Source organism: Rhipicephalus microplus, chromosome 2 (assembly GCF_043290135.1).
Source record: "Rhipicephalus microplus isolate Deutch F79 chromosome 2, USDA_Rmic, whole genome shotgun sequence".
NCBI lineage: Eukaryota > Metazoa > Arthropoda > Arachnida > Ixodida > Ixodidae > Rhipicephalus > Rhipicephalus microplus.
In genome coordinates this window covers 35743856-35757020 of record NC_134701.1, presented here as the reverse complement: position 1 = coordinate 35757020, position 13165 = coordinate 35743856, and the positions used below count along the sequence as shown (strand labels likewise).

The following is a 13165-nucleotide window of genomic DNA, read 5'->3' as shown; positions in this document are numbered from 1 at the left end:
ATGCTCTACATGGTGAGGATTGAAAAAGCGCTAGAAGGTAGCAGCACTGGGTTTAATCTGTCACACAAACAGGCTGGCACGGTAGTTGAGCAGAAACTTCCGGGTCTATTTTATGCAGACAATATTGTCCTATTTGCGGACAGTCATAACGATATACAGCGGCTGGCAGATATATGCGAAAGGGAAGGCGAGGCTCTAGTACTAGGATCGATAGATAGATATGTGGGGTTTAATGTCCCAAAACCACTATATGATTATGAGAGACGCCGTAGTGGGGGACTCCGGAAATTTCGACCACCTGGGGTTCTTTAATAGTACTAGGATTTAGTGCAACAAAATGGTCTCAATACAGAGCCAAGAAATACCGAGGGTAAGCGAGTACAAGTACCTCGGAGTATGGATAAATGAGTAAGATAGATATATGAAAGTACAGGAAAAAACATTGGCAGCAAAGGCAGAAAGAAATGCTGTAATAACAAAGCACAGAGCGTTATGGGGATACAATAGGTACAAAGTGCTTCGAAGTCTGTAGAAAGGCATAATGGTTCCAGGGCTTACACTTGGGAACTCAGTGGTGTGCATGATGTCAGAGGTGCAATAAGGAATGAATTTATATCAAAAGACGGTGGGACGCCTCGCATTGGGCGCTCACGGGAAGACGGCGAACGAGGCTGTTAAGGGGGATATGGGATGGACAGGCTTTGAAGTAAGGGAAGCTCAGAGTGCAATCAGATTTGAAGAGAGGCTTAGGAAAATGAACGAGAGTAGATGAGCAGGGAAGGTGTTCAGGTATTTGTATAGGAAGAGCGTGGACACAAAGTGGAAAAAAAGAACTAGGAGGCTCACTAGTAAATATACGGCTGGCAGTGTGGGTAACACAGAAACAAAAAGCATTTAGCAAAAAGTCAGGGAGGTGGAGATGATTTATTGGACGACAGCGATGAAAAAGAAGCCGGCTCTCAATAACTACCGAAAGGGCCAGAACGAAATAAGGCGGGAGAGGCTTTATGATAATTCAAGGGGAAGAGCGTTACTGAACAAAGCGAGGTCGGGTTGCCTTATAACGCGTAGTCATACAGTGAGATTCAATAAACAAAAGGAACAATGTCGATCACGCTGTGGGGGAGCTAAGGAAACGATAGAACATGTTCTGATAGAATGCGGCGACATCAACCCAGGTATACGTGTGGGTTCAAGCCTACATGAGGCTTTGGGCTTCAGGGACAAACACGGAAAGCTGTACACTTCCGCGATAGAAGCAAGTAAGAGACTCATAGAGTATTGTTAGAGTAGGCTGTTAGAATATGTTAGAGACTGCTCATTGGTGGCAGAAAAGTAGAAATAAATAACAGAAATAGTAAGAAAATGAGGCCATTCTGCCTTAAGAGACAGAGAGATGGAAAATAAATTTACATTTTTCTTTGTTATAATAAGATCCATTTTTTCGAAGTAGATAAAGCATTAGCCCAACATACAAATGAAGTTTTCTTTTTGTTTCGTTCTTTAAGAGCCTGGTGGCACACATGTAACCGCCCCATCATAAAGGGGACGCTCATAGCATCCATTCATCCTGCTCATGAGCAGTAGTTCTCCTGCAAATGGTAAATTAACGCAGCTTAGCTTCCAGCAGGTTACCGTTTACGATTGAATTGATTACCAGAGAATACAAGTCAAGTTTACCAATTTGGCAACCAGTCAGCTCCAATTGACCATTTGCGAAAAAGTGAGCGTCCCGTCGTGAAAACAGGAAAGCTCTGCTCGTGCTTTTCGTTGAAAAACATCTTCGCCAACTAACATGCTCAAGGCAGTGTTTAGCGGTTCAGGTGCGCTTGTTTTGTTGCTTTAGGGCCAAAAACGCCTGCCCATTATTTGAAGAACAGGCTAAACGAGAAAAACAATCCGTTTACATTTGTGTAAACGGTTTAAAACAGGGATTTCTTACGTTTCAGCCTGAACAACAATCAAGTGAGGCGACACCTGCACTTCGCTACCTCGGTGTAATGGTTGTGGTGTCTGGCATTTAAAAAAATTGAAAAATACTAATCTCGGAGTCATGGACCTCTGATTAGTTTTCATGTCCTAAATTCAAAAATACCAATCTCGGAGTCACAAACCTCCGATTAGTAATGCACTTGGAGTCATGAACATCATTTTATGCACTCATGTTATGCCATACCAATTTTGGTACCGATACCATTATCAAGCCGACGAGGAGAGCTAAAAGTCGTGGAGTTGACGGCCTTGATCTGGACACTACAAAATGCACAGGACCAGGCGGAAAGCGGAGATGGGACTCTGGACGATGACGCGCAGGATGAATACATCGCAGCACTCACACTACTAGCGAACTATTTCAAGGCTCCAAGCAATGAAGTCCCAGAGTGTCACTACTTCAAAATTCGCAAGCAAATACCAGGGGAATCAGTTGCTGATGATGTTTCTGCATTACTTTCAATGGAGAGCAAATGCAACTTTAGCGCCTTTGCCAATTCCATGGTCAGCTGTTCAGCGAAATAACCGCACAAAACGTGCGAAGACGACCCTTGCAACTGGGCCATACCCTTACTTTTCAACATGCAATTCAAATTGCAAAAAAAAGGGGAGCGTACCGAACTCCAAATGCAGGAATTTTCGAACGCACAGATTGAGAAGATCTAATTACATCCATGTCCACAAGTAGCCGCCAAAAACAAAAGTATGGCTGACGGCCTCCCCGACAGCACTCGGCAGAAGGCCAACATGGCCACGGGCATCACAACTCCCGTCCTACTACATCAAAATTTTCAAGCCACCAGGATGGATCACACTGATCTGAATCAAGTATGCGGATCTACAGATGTGGATCTCATCAACACTACGCAAATTTTCCAAATTGTCTAGCTTGACACCGCACTTGTTCTGCCTGTGGGAAACGAGGTCACTACCGAGCTGTATGCTGCTCATCAAATGTCAGCACGTTTCAACAGAACATAGCTGAAGTACCAGATACTGCTGTAACAAACACAGTTACAATTCTGAACATTGATGAACCCTCAAGCCGTCCTTTGCCGCTGAAGATTACTGTTCAAGTTAATCAAGTCAACATTTCTTTTTTTGTTGACACTGGCGCAACCGTCTAATTGCTTAATTTATAATATTTCGAGAAGTACTTTTCAGGGACCAGACTACTTTACTCATATGTTGTTCTTCAGGACTATTCGAAGAAATGCATTCTCAACCTTGTATAATTCTCTACAAACGTTCAGTACAATGATACCACTGCTGCTGTCACATTTTACGTGACGAGAGAGGGTTCTTCTGGTTTGGATGCCATTCAAAGCCTCAACATAACCATCAATTGTGCAACATTGTGCTGCTCAGAAGTTTCAGGTTCAGAAACCCCAAGAATTCCTGCCAATGCTTTTTTTTTTAATTTCATCACCTCTTCACCCAGGAACTCTGACTGGTGAAAGGCTACATGCACGAAGTGAAATGCCGTCCAGGTGTTCAGCCAGTCGCTGCCAAACTTTGCAGATTGCCATTCTTGCTTCGACAACAAGTCTCCGATATACTTTCCTGTCCTGAAAAATCAGGCGTCATTGAATGAGTTCCAGCATTGGATTGAGTCTCCACTGGTCATGGTGAAGAAAAAGAATAGTTCCTTAAGACTAAGTGTGGACTTGCGGGAACCAAAAAAAGCCATTGTGGTTGATGGGTTTCCTCTACCCCACATCGAAGAACTTCTACAGCAACTTAAAGGAGCTGTTTACTTTTCAAAGCTAGATCTCGCATCAGTGTACCATCATGTTAACTTGTCAGAATCAAGTGAAGACTTAACTACCTTTGTAACACATGATGGTTTATTCAGATTCCATAGGGTTTGTTTTGGGCTTGCATCTGCCCCTGCTGTTTTTCAGAAAATTATTTCAGACATTTTTAAAGATTGCCCTGGAGTACTTTGCTACTTAGGTGACGATTCGGTCCAGGGTTGAACGCGTGCTGAGCATGATGCTAATTTACAAGTTGTGTTGTACTTACGCAAAAGCAACACAGAAACTGAATGACAAATGTGTCTTTGCCGTCAAGCAAATTCAATTTTTAGGACAGACACAATGTTTGTGCCAGAGAATTGTCTCCTCTTGAACGCAAAGTGCATGCTATTGTTATTGCACCTGCGGATTCTAAAACCTTGCATTCATTTATTGGTCACGCTGGCTATCGCTCAAAGTTCATTCCACATTATGCAGATGCTGTTGAACCACTGCTATTCATGTTGCATAAAGGCTAAACATTGAATTGGTGCAAGGAAGCCAATTCGGCTTTCAACAATGTCAAAGAAGTACTAGCTGCAAACCCAGTCATTCAGATCTTTGACGAGAAGCTTCTAATAGTCACTACGACTGATGCATCCATCATAGGATGGGGTGCTGTGTTTTAACAACTAAAATGTGACCAGTTATTTACAATTGCTTTTGCTTTGAGGACTTTGTCTCCTGCTGAACGCAGATACTCTCCTGGTGAGCGTGAAGCCCTTTGCCTGCCTCTTTGCTTGTGAGAAATGGCATGTGTACTTATGGGGTAGACATATAATATTACACTACGCACTGATCGTCAGGCTCTTGTTACATTACTTTCTGCTGGATCAGAAAGCAGACGACCATTACGCGTTTCATGCTGGGGTGCCAAACTGTTATAGTACTACAAGGGTTCTTATAATGCTGTGGCGAATGTACTTTCTCATTTACTTTTACAGCTTACAGTCTGTCCAAAGCAGGAAAAAGAGATAATCTCTTTCATTACTCCTTGCATAACTAAAGCTGACCTACAAGCAGTAACTGCTGAAGAAGCTACATTGTAGCATGTGCTTGCATTCATTGCTAATGGCTGGCCAGATAAGAAATCTCTGCCACCAGCCCTACATTGCAGACAGATTTGAGCTATCCTGTGTAAAAAACATAGTGTAAAAATCTGTGTAAAAAATCTTCTGAGATGAATAAGGCTCCATCGGTGAATAATCCATCTCATTCTCCTGCATGCCTTCATCCCAAGCAACGCCGTGAAAACCGGCACATTACAAGTATTATGTTTCTTGAGCATACTCCTACATTACTACATGTGATAACTACTTTATAATGTTTTATTTTCCAACCAATTTCCTGCAAAATATTTTCAATGGTTATGCCAAATTCTCGTGTGCACCAAAGATTTATTGCATTTTTACTAGTCTATCTGAGGCATATTACTATATGTCAGAGTTTCTGTGCCTTGCCGCTGTATAATGATCGAAACAGCTGTGACTGCATGCTGTGGTGCTAGTTCTGCATAATTCATCCGCATTCTCTTGCACAAGTACACAAGAGTTTACGTCTCCTTTCCTTTCTAGGGGGAGATGATTTGATGTCGGGCACTTCATGTCCTAAATTCAAAAATACTAATCTCGGAATCATGAACCTTCAGTTGCGGGATGCGTTGTATAGCACCACACAATGGCTATATTGTGTAACCATTGCTACGCGCTAATGTCCACTCTCTGAATAAACAGTCTCCTCCCTGTTCTCGGCCGAGCGTGACGCTCCTTACAGCGCTATGGCACTAACGCAGTCATTGTCTCCGTCGTAGGGTGCATCCGGCGGCGATACAACACTCGGCTGTTCGCCAGGCTCATTGTACCAGCTCCTTCAAAGAAGAGCATTACGTAATACACTTAAAGTTGGCCATTTAAACATCTGATGATCAACTAAGTTAGGTGAGGATGGCTTGTGCGCAGACTGTAAGGTACAGTGTTTGTGTGAAAACAACAGCGTTCGCCGTTGCTATGGGTCACATCGTTGGAAGGCACTGCGACTGTGTCACCGGGAGAGAGATTTTTCATATATAGGTAAAGCATACTACAGGTGTTTCTAGCATACTAATATACGTGCCTCAGGTTAAAACTGCTTTAGTGTCAAATGACGATAAAAATTAATATGCTTTTTCCTAATACGCTACATTCGATATCTTCACGTAACAGGAGTTTCTCCTGCCATACATAAAGGGGCTACGGATGCAACTGCCACTATTGTGATTAATAAATTACCCATGCTTCTATCAATAATGGTTTGTGTAGATACGTGAGAGCACATCCTCGCATATTAACGAATGTATTGTACAGTCTACTAGAAACGCTGATATATGCGAGAGTTTTGTGCTGCCAAGGTACACTCAAGAAATCGGAAACCGATCGGCCAGCACTGGTTCGGCACCCATGGCGAGCCGCATGCACAAAACTCTTTTCAGCACGTAGCATCGCAGAGGAGAGCCTGTCAAAGTTAGCGCTCATTTCTCGGTTTAGGCTGCGAAAAAAACCAGCGAGAACTCAATATACAGACGATGAAGGCACAACCAATCACACACAGTCCCTGGTAGTTTTCATAGGTTGTTCTCGCAACGAAACATAAACTATCAGGCCCTGCTCTTCACGCTACTACCTCGGTAAAATAATTCGCGCAGTGTGCTGGTGTATTTGCCCTAACTACAAAAGCAAGGCCGCTCAACCACTTCACACGAATGTATGACCGACAGCCAGCTGGACTGATGTTTTCTACCCAAAACCGAAACACCGGTAGAGGGCACTACCTGTACCATTACAGCAGGGATCGATACACATCTGGGGTGTTGAGGAAGATAGATTAGATTGGAGATTTAGCAAGGAAAAATCAACAGTCATGATTTTTAATGATAATGTAGGTAGTGAGTTTCGAACACAGGAGGTCACGCTAGAGATAACGGATAGGTGCGAATATCTGGGCGTATTGATAAGAAATGGGACGGAGTATTTAAGGGAACATGAAATATACGTAACGACTATAAAGGTAATAGGAATGCAACGATGATGAAAAATAGGGCACTGTAGAATTACAATAAGTATGATGTTGCGAGAGGAACTTCGAAAGGGGTCATGGTTCCTGGTCTGAAGTTCGGCAATGCGGTCTTGTGCATGAGATGGCTTAAGCAAGATTAGAAATTAAGCAATGTGGAATAGGTAGGCTTGCTTTAGGAGCTCACGAGAATACACCAAATCAGGGAGTACAAGGTGATATGGGTTGGATATCATTCGAGGGCAGCGAAGCTAGTAGCAAGATAAAATTTGAAAAGCAATTAAGAGAAATGAGCGAGGAACGTTGGGCTAGAAAGGTTTTCAGCTATTTGTACATGAGAAATTTCGTTACAAAATGGAGAAAGCGAACCAGAAATTCGACGAGTAAATGCTAGGAAAACAGCAGGGGGCCAAATTAGAAAAAACTATAAGTTAAGAAAAAGGTGAAGGACATGGAAACTGACATGTAGGGAATAGGTATGATTGAAAAGTCGGCCCTAGAGATTTTTTGAACTTATAAGCAGGAAATCGCCAAGAAAAGGATCTGTGATAATTCTTGGGGTAGTTCCCTTTGAGGGCGAGATAGGAGCATTGCGAACCAAAACTTATCAGGTCGCTACACCGCCCCTGCAGTGCAGTTTCGTGCGTGACGAGTCATCCCAAGGTAAAATCAAGGGCCAAGGCTACATACAATCAAACACAAGTGGCACAGGACCCGAAACACTTCACAGCCACCAAAACACGCCGAAGTCAGGCTATGGTGACTAGGAGGAGAGGTGTCAGCATCGGCGTGCCGGAGAGCGAGTGAGAATTCATCCGCGTGCTGCAGCGCTGCGGTCGCTTTCGAGATGCCCCTCTTCGCGCTCGCCGTGCGCATCAGTCATTTTTCGCCATCAGTCATCAAGCGAAGGAATAGACATGGCATGCAGTGCATGTGGAGAGGAGTAGGAAACTGCCGAACACTTGATAATGTTCTATAAAGGGCTTGCGCAGAGTTTTTCAAAGCACTGAAGTTTAGGGACAGGGAGACATCTTAGGCGGGTAGAAATAACTAGGAGGAGGTTATCTGATTGTTGGCTATAATCAAGGCACGAGTGAAAATAAATTTTTCAATGCACCAGTCCTTAACTTCTATTGCAAGGGTGAGGGGAAGAATCTAGTTTGTGTTCACGAAGTATTACGGCTAGGTGGAGCTAGCCGCCGCCCGATCTAAATGGTACAGCCATATCAATCAATCCATCCATTCACCATGCTCATGCGCAGTCGTTTTCCCACAAATGATCGATTGAGTAACCATGCCCGTTCGAATGGTTGACCAATATGGGACCCCCTTCTACATCAACTGGTCAACCCATTCCGCCGTAATGATTCACCATTCAATATGAACTGGTGTACCAAATGAATGCAATTAATGCGTAGCAACTGGAGGCGAAATTCGAATTGATTGAAAACCACTTAGATTTTTTAATAATAGTAATAATAATTTTTATTTCTGCCTAAGAAAATACATTGACAGGGGAGCTGCAGAAAAAGCTGTAGTAGACAGCTTGACCGAGTCGCAGCCCCTAAATACAAGGCAACAGCGAAGGCACTTGAAAATTCAGTTGAAAGCGTACATGGAATTTCATGTTACAAAGTATACATAGCATACATAAACTTCATGTTACAACTGCACATCAAAACACACAAGAAATGAACAGAGTGTTGTTTACACTTCCTACACACAGCATCAATTCATCAATTGCTTCCTCAATATAATAGTAATTATAATAATCCTAATGACAAAAATAACACATTTCAAAGACCATCATGTATCAAATATGAGCACAAATAAAAATACATATACAAATACATTTTGACATCCATTTCGGATTTTAACAAACTTAAATTATATGCGGGGGTACATCCTTATACATAGAATGAAGGTTTTTAAAGGTACAGGTATATAGGCCAATGTTTGCAGATGTGTATGTGTATGCGAAACTCGGGTGTAATCCATGGTTTGAGAGTTTTTCGAGATGACTTACATGTTGTAAAGGAAAAATGGGAGTCATATACTTGTTTGAAAATATCGATAAACTTATTGTAGGTTTCATTGGCATTTGTAAGGTAAAGAATGTGGTTGAAGTCAACCCTTTTAAGAGCGTTCCAAAAAGCTCCAAGTGCGTCATCTGTTATGCGCTGGTACCTAATAACTTTTGGCTGTTTTAGTTTTTGTGCCGCAGAATCCATGCTGAAGAACACTGGTAGATGGTCACTAATGGGGCATGATAACGCCCCCGTCCTGATTTTAGGATGAGAGATATTAGTAATGAATAAGTGCAAGGTTGACTGGCTTTCAGCTGTGACTCCGTTGGGCACATCAAGTACATTCGCAAAGCCGTTTGAAGCTAAAACCGTGTCAAAATCTCTGCTACAATGATTGTTAATGCTCATATCAATATTAAAATCACCTCCAGCAATAAGCGTGTAGCCTCCGTCAACTACGAAACAAAAAGTGGTCATAAAATTTTAAAAACGTAGCTGCATTTCCGCTTGGTTGGCGGTAACAAACAGAGTTACTAAATTTACCCACACACACATTGATATTATTTCGTAGTCCAATGTGATTGCAGTGAATGATCTCAACAGTTCACCATTTTCATTCACACCCACCAGTAGTGCCACTCCTCCACCACGATCAACAGGCCTGTTAATGTAATAAGTGTTATAATTGCTGATATTGAAAACATTATGTTCACTGGTGCTCTATGTTTCGGTCAGCATAATCGCAGTGAACTTAAACTGAAATTTATAGAAAAAATCATCTAGCAATCCTGCTTTATTATTTACTGATCGTGCATTAATATGCACCACTTTAATAAATGCGCATGAAAAAGAAGCAATGCGGTTCAGGTCAGTGGGAAGGTAATACGCGTGTTGTATCATTTTTCTCTTTTTTTTTTTTCCCCGTACTGAAGTTGCGCAACATCTATTTCAAACAGGGCCACTTCCGCTGTTGCCGTGTTTGTCTCAAAAGAACTACAAGTATGCGCATTTGCGGGCCTTTTCAATGCGCCCAGTGCTCACCAATGTTAGCAAATGATACTGACGAAGTGCTTACGTGATAACGGGGTTTCGGCACGGCTGTAACGACAGGCAGCAGCAGTCGAAATCTTTCACGGCGTCCTTGCCGAGGCGCATTCGCTGCGTTCCATAGCCGCAACTTTGCGTGTCCTTCTGTTTCTCGTGGTAAGTGTACACCGCCCCTGCAGTGCAGTTTCGTGCGTGACGAGTCATCCCAAGGTAAAACCAAGGGCCAAGGCTACATACAATCAAACACAAGTGGCACAGGACCCGAAACACTTCACAGCCACCAAAACACGCCGAAGTCAGGCTATGGTGACTAGGAGGAGAGGTGTCAGCATCGGCGTGCCGGAGAGCGAGTGAAAATTCATCCGCGTGCTGCAGCGCTGCGGTCGCTTTCGAGATGCCCCTCTTCGCGCTCGCCGTGCGCATCAGTCATTTTTCGTTGCAAATATTTCACGCTGCCCTGCGGATTATAACAAAGTCTACCTGTCACAATTCTGGCGGTGCGCTGCAAAGCGTGTATTGGCACTGAAAACTAGTGTTTTCAATTCACTTCGTAGTATATATGAACTACGAAGCTTAGAAAATATGGAATCAAGTGACTCGCCGTGAGCTTGGCACCAAAACAAAGTCTGTGCAGTTTTCACTCCGATGGCGCAGTGTTCTCCGTGAAGTATAGATGCACGTAAAAGTATCGGCAACCGTTATTTTTATGACTTGAGCAATCAAGGTCTAATTTTACAAGCAAAGCATTTATTTTCACGAAAGCGCAAAACAACATAAAAAATAAACATAACATATGCATTAGGACGGAGAGAACAGGTTATACAACACTCAGCTAAAGCAAGTGAATAAGGCAACTAAAAAGACCAGTAAATATACGATGATACAATTGGTGTACATACACACATGGCACTAAGATCTGATTGGCAAACATAAATACAGTCACAGACCAGTTCACAAAAAATTGATTTCTGCATATGTGAAACACAGCGAGATAGTGACATCACAATTGTTAATGGGAGATTTGCAACAATATGAATAAGACAATAGTAAATTCACAAAAATTAACACAGTGTGAGTAATGCACAATAACATAAAATAAAACTTTGTTCGCTGAGTTAACTTTATGACAGTTAAGTCATACGTCTCAACTTCAAGAACTTCATTTTTTCTCTTTCTCGCTCTCTTTGTTTTTTGTTTTTTTTTTTTGACTGAACGCAATTTCTCCAGCAACGAGAAAATTCATTCTGGTCAGCGTAAAGCATCTAATTATCTGATTTGTCACTTCCAGTTTGTGGTGTTCACAGCCGATCATATTTAACCTCTTCACAGACTGGCAAGATGATAAGAACTGTTATGCTGTCACTTTTCAACTTGCTAAAACTGAAGCAATAAGGGAATGCATCTTCCATAGCTTTCACCGTGCAGGTCTGTTAAAGACTCGGGCGGGTACGAAAAGCATGATTCTGCCAGAAGCAAGCGGGAATTCTCAGTGTGAAGCAACAACCTGCTACATTCGTTGCATTTCGTCTTTTTCACAATCTTCCGTGCCACATGGCCACTGACGTATTAAGTGATTCGGGAGTCACTTTTGCGTCCAAAGGAGATCAGTGTGGTCAGGGAATGCTTCACAAGCAAAAATCATTTCATGAACGTCATTGAGGCACCCCACATCTAGCAGCTCACCCAGCTTATTCTGCAATTTTATTTAATTATTGTGGATGCTCGGACATAGAAAGCTGCTCAGCATTCCAGAAGATATAAGTTTCCACTGGAGGGTGACTGTGCCAAACTGTATAAACTGAGGCAATTCAAAGACAATATTGTGTCAGCAAAGGGTGATCATTCGAGCCAGACATTTGCTTCAGAATTCCAAAAAGATTTTAAGTGCGTCTTGGCAGAGGCGAGACGTCATCAAAAAATTTATAGCCCAAGGTTTTTGTGACATAGTGCAGGATGAAAAAGGTGCTGGTTAAATTGACATGGTGTCTTTCAGCATGCAGTTCATTCACTCAGGAACCCACAGGTAAAGCTTTTTTCCGAAGTTACTAAGAACCCATTGATAACATGCTTTGTAGCTACGGACGATGAATCTTACGTCCAAATGAGCTTCGCACACAACGCAGTTCTTTTCCAGCGGTGTGCCAGCGCGAGGAATCGCACACTCTCAGGTCTCGCGCCGTTCATCGCCGGCGTGAGCAGAGAAGAGAGACGCTTTCTTCCCTTTTTTGCAAACCGAAAGATATCCTGCGTTGCATACAGGTGCAAATCAGTGTGTTGGCTGTTTACCTATCACTGTGGCATGGTCACATTGGCACGTATTGATGCCGCGGACAAGTCCAAATTGGCAAAGCACAGACGTTGCGACTAGTGCTTCTGTGCTAGTGCCGCCACAGAACACCTACCAGTTTTGCCGCGCTAGCGGCTGGCGAACGCTCTCGACCACGGAGGAAGAAAAGGTGCTTTCGAGCGATTATGGATGAATGGATGGATGGGTACGGCTGTACCCTTTAGATCGGGCAGTGGCTAGCGCCACCAAGGCGTAATACTTATTGAACCAAAAACTATATTTTTTCCCCTTAAATAGTGAGGTTGAGGATTCGTACTTTGCAGTGAAGGGTTTAATTTTCACTCGTGTTTTGACTTTAGCTACTAGTCAGATAACCTCTTTCTAGTTATTTCTACCCACTTAAAGTCTATTTTGCCCTCCCTGTCCCTAAACCCCAACGCTCTGAAAAACTATGCGCCATCATCCTGAACTATAAGGTGAAGCCCTTTACAGAACATTATCAAGTGTTTGGTAGTTTCTTCTTCCTGTCCACACGCACTGCATACCGTGTCTACCCTTTCGTATTTGGCCCGATATGTCTTAGTTCGCAATACTCCCGTCCAGGCCTCAAACAGTAGAAAACTACCCCGAGTATTATCATAGATCCTTTCCTTGGCAATTTCCTGATTAAAAGTTCGATAGAGCTCTAGTGCTTGAAGGTTCGATAGATCATGGTAGCGACTTTCGCGCCGCTCCGCGGCGAAGAGGAAAACCGGCACATCTCTTTTCAAGGCGCGGCCGGGACTAACGTAGGTGGTAATGGTAGTAGTGGTGGTGGTGGTTAGAAGATGAGAAAATGCACGGGAGAGATACTGACACTCCCCTTCTAGCCACCATATAGTCAGGCTCCCCAGCACGGCCCAGTTAGGGTGGCTAGAATGGGGAAGTGTGATGAGCGCGGTGCTTTTTGCTTGTCGGAGAAGGCCCTT

At 43.1% G+C, this 13165-nt stretch overlaps 1 protein-coding gene across 6 annotated transcripts in view; it reads right to left on the bottom strand.

Moving 5' to 3' along the window:
- Positions 1–13165, bottom strand: part of LOC119169143 (nitric oxide synthase-interacting protein) — a 264086-nt gene that overhangs the window by 217100 nt on the left and 33821 nt on the right. For 4 of the 6 annotated variants that reach the window (XR_012888699.1, XM_075882999.1, XM_075883002.1 and 1 more), the window contains exon 3: positions 9939–10083. Coding sequence is in view for 5 of the 6 variants with exons in the window: in XM_075882999.1 (XP_075739114.1) it covers positions 9939–10083 (145 nt within the window). In the remaining variant the exon portion in view is untranslated. Of the gene's footprint in view, positions 1–9938; positions 10280–13165 lie in introns of those variants that run through there. The other 2 variants (XM_037420244.2, XM_037420243.2) reach the window with 2 other exon arrangements.